The 7,899-nt window shown below is 38.6% G+C and overlaps 1 protein-coding gene across 2 annotated transcripts; it reads left to right on the top strand.

Moving 5' to 3' along the window:
• The first annotated feature begins 554 nt into the window (after positions 1-554).
• On the top strand, positions 555-7,480 carry LOC145441119 (leucine-rich repeat-containing protein 57-like). 2 transcript variants are annotated; one of them, XM_080318921.1, is made up of 5 exons: positions 555-713; positions 807-942; positions 2,643-2,725; positions 3,255-3,440; positions 6,965-7,480. In XM_080318921.1, the coding sequence occupies exons 1-5, from the start codon at positions 627-629 to the stop codon at positions 7,004-7,006; spliced, it is 534 nt and encodes a 177-aa protein (XP_080175047.1). In that variant the 5' UTR covers positions 555-626; the 3' UTR covers positions 7,007-7,480. The 2 variants fall into 2 exon arrangements, with proteins under 2 accessions (XP_080175047.1, XP_080175046.1); XM_080318920.1 differs by having other exon boundaries at positions 2,457-2,725.
• The last annotated feature ends 419 nt before the right edge of the window (positions 7,481-7,899 follow it).

Below are 7,899 nucleotides of genomic sequence, written 5' to 3'. Positions count from 1 at the left end.
TTCTGCAATATATCCGTACCGAGTGAACAGTGAGTTAAGAAGTCGCCAACCTCAAGACAGCGAGTCGCCAGTTACGTATTGGAACAGCACGACCTACATATCTGGTCAGCTACCTATCGCTCCAGACACGACACAGCCGTCAGTTACAACAGTCATTTCTAGAATCCGGCCTAGGAGTCGGACCAGAGCTTTAAAAACAGGATCGAAATAGGACCAGTTAATTTGTCGATCCGCTCCGCGCTGGTGTCATAGGCTATGCTAGTATCTTGCAACAAGTCGTTGCTTCGACGGTTGACCCCTACAGACTCTGCGGCTCCTTCGACCAAACAAGTGAATCATTGTTTAATTCGCTATGGTTCGAGCAGCTTAATAGTGTGGAGGAAAATAAATTGTTCCTTATTATAGTTTATACTATGGTTTTAATTTGTCACGTAAAAAATCTGACTAGCAGCTCAGTTGGGTTTGTACGAGTGTATGTCTCTCTCTGTACCGTGACCGGATAATGATATACTATCTCCGGTCTCGCAAGCAAAACAATAACAAGAGTGTTCGCACTTTCGCAGTGTTAGCTCTGAGCTCTTTGCATTGTATCAATAGCTGCGCTGCGTGGTACGTCACCTATAGTAATGGGAAATGAAAATTCAGTTGCGAAGCACTTACAAAATGCGCAAAGAACTGGAGTCTGTCAGCTGTCGGACATGAATCTTGATGAGGTATGTTGCATTTCTTTGAATGAATTCTGGTTCGAGTTATGAGACATGCGCCGATACGGCGGTGCTGTAAACATTCGTTGCATTCATTTTCAGTTTCCAATGCATCTATTGAAGATGAGTGGAAAACTGAGAACGTTGGATATCTCATGCAATAAATTTCATGAATTGCCTGGATCTATTGGGAAGTTTCTGATGCTGAAATCGCTGAATATGAACCAGAATCGATTAAGTATGTATAGTTACCGGTTATGATGATGCTTATGCATATTTTATTGTAGATTGCCCACTGCTACATCCAAGCTTTAGACATAAAAATACCCAATGCTGCTTCTCAAATACCAATTTGTCTGAAAATTATTCATTCCTTTCTTACCAGTAATAGTAAGGAAGGAGGAAGCATAGACAAAAACAGGAATATAGTATGCGAACCTGAACTTGTGAATATATTTTTAATCTGTTCTATCATTGTAGTGTGGCTTTGTAATATGTTAATTGCATGTTGGTCCCATTGATGTTCGGCTGTGTTCTGTTACTACTCAGTCAGCATGCATGCCTTATTATTTACATGTTCTAGGCCAATGTGGCCATGTCTGTTTGAAAGACTACTCCAAGAAATTAACACCTTCCTATCTTTCATTGTATCTCCATCTTGAGGTGTTTGGAAATGATAAAAATGATGTTACAAAGTTTCAAATAATTAATGTTGGAACTCGTGGTCGAGTAGGGGGTCTGGCCTTTTCGCACCTTTTTCCCTTATGACCTTATGCAGATCAAGTTAAACAAATAACTATTACTTAGTCAATTACCGAAGGCCTCGATAAATTTGAATACTGCAACAAACCATTCATATTGGTTCGTTTATTAACTCTAAGCATATAGGGCGTATTTTGTCGACAGAATTATTTTTTTTAGTTTACATTAGTCAGTTTGAGAACTTTTAAAGGGGAAAGAGAATGGCCAAGTCACGTGCAAGAATTAAAAATTGGTTATCGTTATAGGATTTGCTCACTCTGGAGGTGCACTAGAAGGTGCTAACCTATTGCAGAGTTACATGTCATAGTCACATATAAATCAAAAATATATAAATAAATATAAATTCAGTATCAGAAATAACATTGGCAACATGCCTTTGTGACCATACATTGTAGATACGTGGGAAGAACAATCCAGCACTTGCAGGAACGTATTAAACGGTCTCGCACATTAGATTTGTGGAAAAATGTAACCGTGACTGGTCTTCGGGTACTGGAACACAACGAGGCCATGGCTATTAACTCTTCCATTGGCAGCACGTAGCTGAGAATTCTGCTTATGCTAAAAACGGCACACAATTCTCTTTGTCTGCACTCGAATTGACATATATTTGAATCAATTAACCGCACTCGTGCCAGCAAAAGGAGTTTGTGTTAAGCTGAAAATTGGCCACTAGGTTTGCTCACGGTTTGCCTGTATTTCATGCTGCATTTGTTTCTATGACATAATCGGATGCATGCAATGTAGTTAAACGCATTATTTTCAATACTTCGGGTTTTAATATATTTACATATTGACATATGTTATTAGAATGCAGTTGGTTTTCTTGATTGCTTAGGGACGTCCCTAAGCATTGGTACCGGGGTTTGTTAAATTGTATAGGGACATTCCTAACCAAATTATAATAACGTGCCAATGCTATTTCTGATACTCGATCAATATTCAAATTCTGTATCACGAGGAACTATTTTAAATTGACTCTTTTTTCAGATATCCTATGCGATGAAGTATGTCAGCTCAAAAAGCTCGAAACGCTGAATGTGTCCCAAAACAGATTAATCTCTTTACCCCGTGACATTGGAAAGTTGTCTAACCTCAAGACATTATCATTGCAATCGAACAAATTGACTTCTTTTCCACTCGGACTAACTGCACTACGACGCATTGATTCTATAGATTTGTCCGGTAATTCGCTGAAAGCCTTACCAAGTGACTTGAAAGATCTTCAGGCTATAGAGTTGAATCTGAATCAGAACCAGGTGAATATGGTATCGCATTTCAAGCTTGTTAATCCAATTCGTTTTGATGATTCGTATTAGCCTTTGCAAGAAGTGTTTATTCATCAACAGACTGCCTTTTGGAAGTCCAAGAATTCGATTACTGTGCAACAAAAGTGTGGGTTTTGTATACGAAATCTTTCTTCGTTTTTTTTTATCATCCAGTTGTGCTAAGCAGATGCGGAAGTCGGAAGACTTTAGAAGAATACATTTTTGGTATTTGGAACATGTGGTTTCAACCCTGTTCGATTCCTCCCCCGGTGCTATGTACCCTGTGATTCGAGACAAAGCTGATTGATCTCTACCTTGACTACGGCAGTAGCTCTTTGTGTATATCACATTTATAAGTGTTTGGGGCTTATCCTCAAATTATCAGCATGTCAAAAATTCTTAATACTGAGACAATTCACTCCCTGGTTACATGTTACCATGATTTCAATATTTGCATCAAAATGCAAATTGCGTCACAATGTTTAATTTAGTAGTACAACTGAGAATTCACTTATTTCAGATTTCGGAATTACCGGAGTCGTTGCATTTGTGTCCAAGATTGAAAGTATTGAGGTTTGAAGAGAATTGTGTTCCCTTACGGGGTGTTCCAGAAAAGTTGCTAGCCGACTCCAAAGTCAGTTTGCTGGCGTTCGACGGAAATTTGTTCGATCAAAAGTCATTTCAGAGTCGGCCTGGATATGATGCTGTGAGTTCTTCCGGTATTCCAATCGATCTCTTGTAGTATGTCATAGCTTGCGAATATCAGATCTAATTTATTGGAGCTTTGTTTCCACTTGGTAGATAGGTACTGATACTAATAACCCCATTAAGCAGGTGTGACCAACTATTTAGAGCAGTGGTTCTCAAACTGGGGGGCGCGAAGTCGTCGGTGAGTAATGCTTCTTGAACTCGGAATGAAACTAATTTGTGCTGAAGCTTCCAAGTTTCTACTACGGCAATAACCATAATTTTATTACGATTTTAAATGTCATACCATCCATACACCAATGCTAGATGTTGATTGATACCGACAAAGAGACTTACTATATATGCATTTGGTTTTTAAATTTTGTAAATGTATTCTGTCAATAATATTGGTTCTTCCATATAATACTATTAAATTTTGATCCTTTCTCCGCCCAAGTGTTCGCAATTAGCGGTAGAGCTGTTGGAGGATGATGACTTCGAAAATGCATGGGGACTAATTGTTCATCGTTTAGTCATGTTCATGTCACACAGATAAGTCTATTTATGAGTCATGATATTCCACACCAGCAGGTTACATAACCTGTGATTTTCAACCTTTTGTGGTCGCGACTCCATTTCTAATTTGAAATTGTTCAGCTCAAAATTTGATAAGCTGATTACTAGGGCAAGTTTTTGTTGGAGTCAAATCCGTAGAAAGTAAAGTAAATAAGTGAAGCAGTAAAAAGTTGCATTTGTGGACAAGTTCCTTGAAATTATTAGGGTATGAGATACTCGAATCGGTTTGTATCCAAGGCACTGTAGCAAAACTCAGTGTTTGGAAATTTTACAAAATCAATAGCCTGAAATAATTGACCTCGAGGAAAATATAATTTTCGGCGGTCTAGCCTAATGTACGTCAAATCAGAAAGGACCTCAAATTTAAACGACAGTGAAATTTGTAGGCTGCCGGAAGCTGTAAAAATTGTTGCAAAAGTTGAAAAAACTTGCCCCACTCATCACTAAAAAAGGTCAGCACCTTCGCCCAGACTACTTACTCGCAACCTATTATGGAAGCTGGAGCAGATCATTATCTTCCCGATCCACAGAATGAATGCAAACGACCCCAGGTATAGAATCACTGTCCTTGCCTAAAGCATCCGAACAGCCTCAACTTATTCCAGGAATATACCGTTATTGTTATAATTCAGATTATAATTAGAAGAAAATTTACGTATGGCAACCCTAAAGACGTTGCTAAGTACTGAAAAAAAATTGTGATGCAAATTAGCTTCGAATTGGTGAACTTCAATAAGATAGCCTCGGTAAAACGATGGAGATATGGTTCACAAATAAAATGCTTTCCATTACAGTGTACTGTACACTATAGAGCGCTGTGACTAGGACAGGGTTGTAATGACTCGAGTCATGACTCGACTCGAGTCAGACTCGAGTCACGATTTTTTTATGACTCGACTTGACTCGAGTCATTTTCTTGAAATGGGAAAATGACTCGACTCGACTCGAGTCAATATTTGGATTGACTCGACTTGTACTCGAGTCATTACGAATGACTCGACCCAAGTCATTGACTCGGCTTATTTTATATGACTTGAAGATGAAGAAATTTGCGAATCATAATAGCTAGATCAACGCATCCGACGAATTCCGCCGACATCGCTATTTGTCACCACTGCTTTCGTTGCACTTGTCTGATATATCAGATATGCCGCCGTAAAAACAACAGAAAATGATACATAGTAGCAATGCATTGTACAAAATCGTCCAGTGATGAAGAGGTAATAGATCCTCCGCAATTAAAGTACTCAGGACTTTTCAATTATACAAGCAAACAATTGAATCAAAGTTCAATTAGAGCCAATGAAATGACTCAGATGGTGAAGAGACTGATAAGCTCATGTGTAGATTTGAAGGCGATGATTCTTTGCATTTTTGGGCGACTAGAAAAAATGAGTATTCCATGCTCTTCAGTGTGGTTCAAAAATGCTAGTAAATTCCTGCATCTAGTGCACTAGTGGAACGTGTATTCAGTAGATGTGGATTCATTCTACGGCCATGCCGCTTTAACATATTTGAGGATCTCCTTTCCACATTAGTATTTTTGAGGTGTAACTCATTGATTTGATCTGCTGTCTGTGAAAACACACAATGCCCTTCGTCCATTTGACGTTTTGTTAGGTATGTGCATTGTGCACGTGAGTAATAATGAATGGCTAATGTTGTGTGATGTTTGTACAATATGGCTGTTCTAAAATAATTCTTTTTTATTTTACTGGGTGGTTACATGATAAAATTGTTATGTTGCATAAAAGGAACACTGAATCTGGCTTAATTTGAAAAAAAGTGGAATCAATGATCTGAGAGGAGAATATTCTGGATTTGAAAATAAATGGAGTATTTTAGTGAGAAATTCTTTCATATAATATAATTACATAGTAGTAAGCCGACTATTTTTTCATATCCAAAACATTCTACTCTAATAACTTCACTTTTTCTAGTTGGAATTGAGTCAAATTTGCTATGAATCATATTTTTACACAATGTAACAATATCATGAGATAGCCGGTAAAATTCGAAAATCTCTATTTGTAATTAGTCTAAAATTTTCTTTCATAGCATTGCTTTCTACTGGTTGGAATTGAGCCAAATTTGATTTTTAGGCAATCTAGCAATTTTAAGAAGTAGCCAGAAAATTTGAAAAAATGTTTTTGAACAGCCCCACTGTACAATTATTTCTCCAATGCTGTAACTGCGATGTAGTCGGTAATGCAATTGGGAAAACCTTTAGTATAATCAAAAGGTATCTGTTCTGTTGTCACTGCACAATGCACATAGTTGCATGCACGCTTTTACAGCATGCTGGCCTGTTGTAAATACCTCTACATAAACATGCATCTATTGATTCTCTATCAACTAGTATCTTGACGTGAATTTGTTGGTTCTCTATCAGATAGTATGTAGACGTGAATTCGTTGGTTCTCTATCAGCTATTCGTGAGCTATCGTCGATGTGTTCATAATAAAAACTGAATGCTTGTATTGGTGATGTATCAGACTGACAAGACAGATATTTGATTTTAAGTTCTAAGATTAGTAAAGTAATCTTTAGCATCGCTAAATGAGGCCAGGACCTGTCCGTTATCTGCCTAAATAAACACGTGCCAAGACTCTGATTGGGACAAAATGAGCATGTTTCGCAAACAGGGAATTCGATATCACCCAAGCAGGATTGAAAACATGAGTTGAACATGACTTCAATACTGTGACTTGGACTCGACTCGAGTCATAACACCATGACTCGGACTTGACCCTTTAAACGGTGACTTGGACTCGGACTCGAGTCTGTGATGAATTGAAAATGACTCGACTCGACTCGAGTCAAAACCACAAAAGTATGATTGACTCGTGACTCGGAACCATGTGACTTGGTTACAACCCTGGACTAGGACGTAGCTATCATGTCAATACCGTCGTTAGATTTATCAAAAAATACCTTGCTAATCGTTGCCATTCTGTAATTCCGCAGTATATTGAGAGATACACTGCTACAAGGAAGAAATTTGACTGAATTTACGGAAACGGGAATGTGAATCATCGTGTGATGAAGAATGAAGGCCAAATATAATTCGTAAGCAGTTGCATTCAGGGTGGACCTCCGAGACAGAAGCAAAGGTCAATTATCGGATTCATAGCATACATCGAAGTTGAACGCAATTTTGTTGTTGAAATTGACCCTCCATCATTCCAATTTCTGTTATGTACCATGTACAATTGTACATTGCTCTTCTATGTGTATATGGATATCACGCTGCGTCAGTATTATATCGTTACATTGTTTCTGCAATTTGCTTCTGCTTGACCGATGCAGAACGAAAGTATTGATATATTTATGGTTCGCTGTTTTTATCTCGAATACACGCCGCTTATTTGATTGATATTACATTTATATTATATTTGTTCTTTAACACTCTCTCTGTTTATGCGCAGTTAATTTTGTGCACCCGTAATCTATAGTAAAACTTATTAGATGTGCATCGTGGTAGATTTTCGTTTTCACGACTCTGAGGCTCCGCGAAGGCTGGCAGGTTAGCGTATAAGTGTACCGCGGGTTAGTAAAGGTAACGACATATTTGCTAAAAAGCAGACACGATGTCACCTAAAGGTAAAATGAAGACGTTACGCGGGATTCAACTACCGAAAAGTGAGGAAAATGCCTCTGAAACGGTAGCTCCAATAACCCAGACCTGGGCATTGTGCGGCCCGCGTTAAGTTATTTGGAATTTAGACTATAAAATCATAGGCTGTATAAAATCGATGTAGCGAAGTACGCCCCGAAGAAGTTACAAGCAGGGCTTTGGAGCCGGAGCCGTGCATTTTCGCCGGAGCCGGAGCGCGACATAAAATTCAGCCGGAGCTGGAGCCCGGCATTTGAGGAGTAGCTCCGGCTCCGACGTATTTCAT

The sequence above is a fragment of the Botryllus schlosseri genome, chromosome 6 (genome assembly GCF_051294905.1).
Source record: "Botryllus schlosseri isolate E-star chromosome 6, Bs_hap1, whole genome shotgun sequence".
Taxonomy (NCBI): Eukaryota; Metazoa; Chordata; class Ascidiacea; order Stolidobranchia; family Styelidae; genus Botryllus; species Botryllus schlosseri.
The sequence above is the reverse complement of the archived record's forward strand: the minus strand, read 5'-3'. Positions and strand labels throughout refer to the sequence as shown.

Coding starts and splice junctions, on each gene's coding strand:
- LOC145441119 (XM_080318920.1), top strand. CDS start 627: ATGGGAAATGAAAATTCAGTTGCGAAGCACTTACAAAATGCGCAAAGA. Junction 714..806: donor CGGACATGAATCTTGATGAG/GTATGTTGCATT, acceptor ATTCATTTTCAG/TTTCCAATGCATCTATTGAA. Junction 2,726..3,254: donor TGAATCTGAATCAGAACCAG/GTGAATATGGTA, acceptor CACTTATTTCAG/ATTTCGGAATTACCGGAGTC.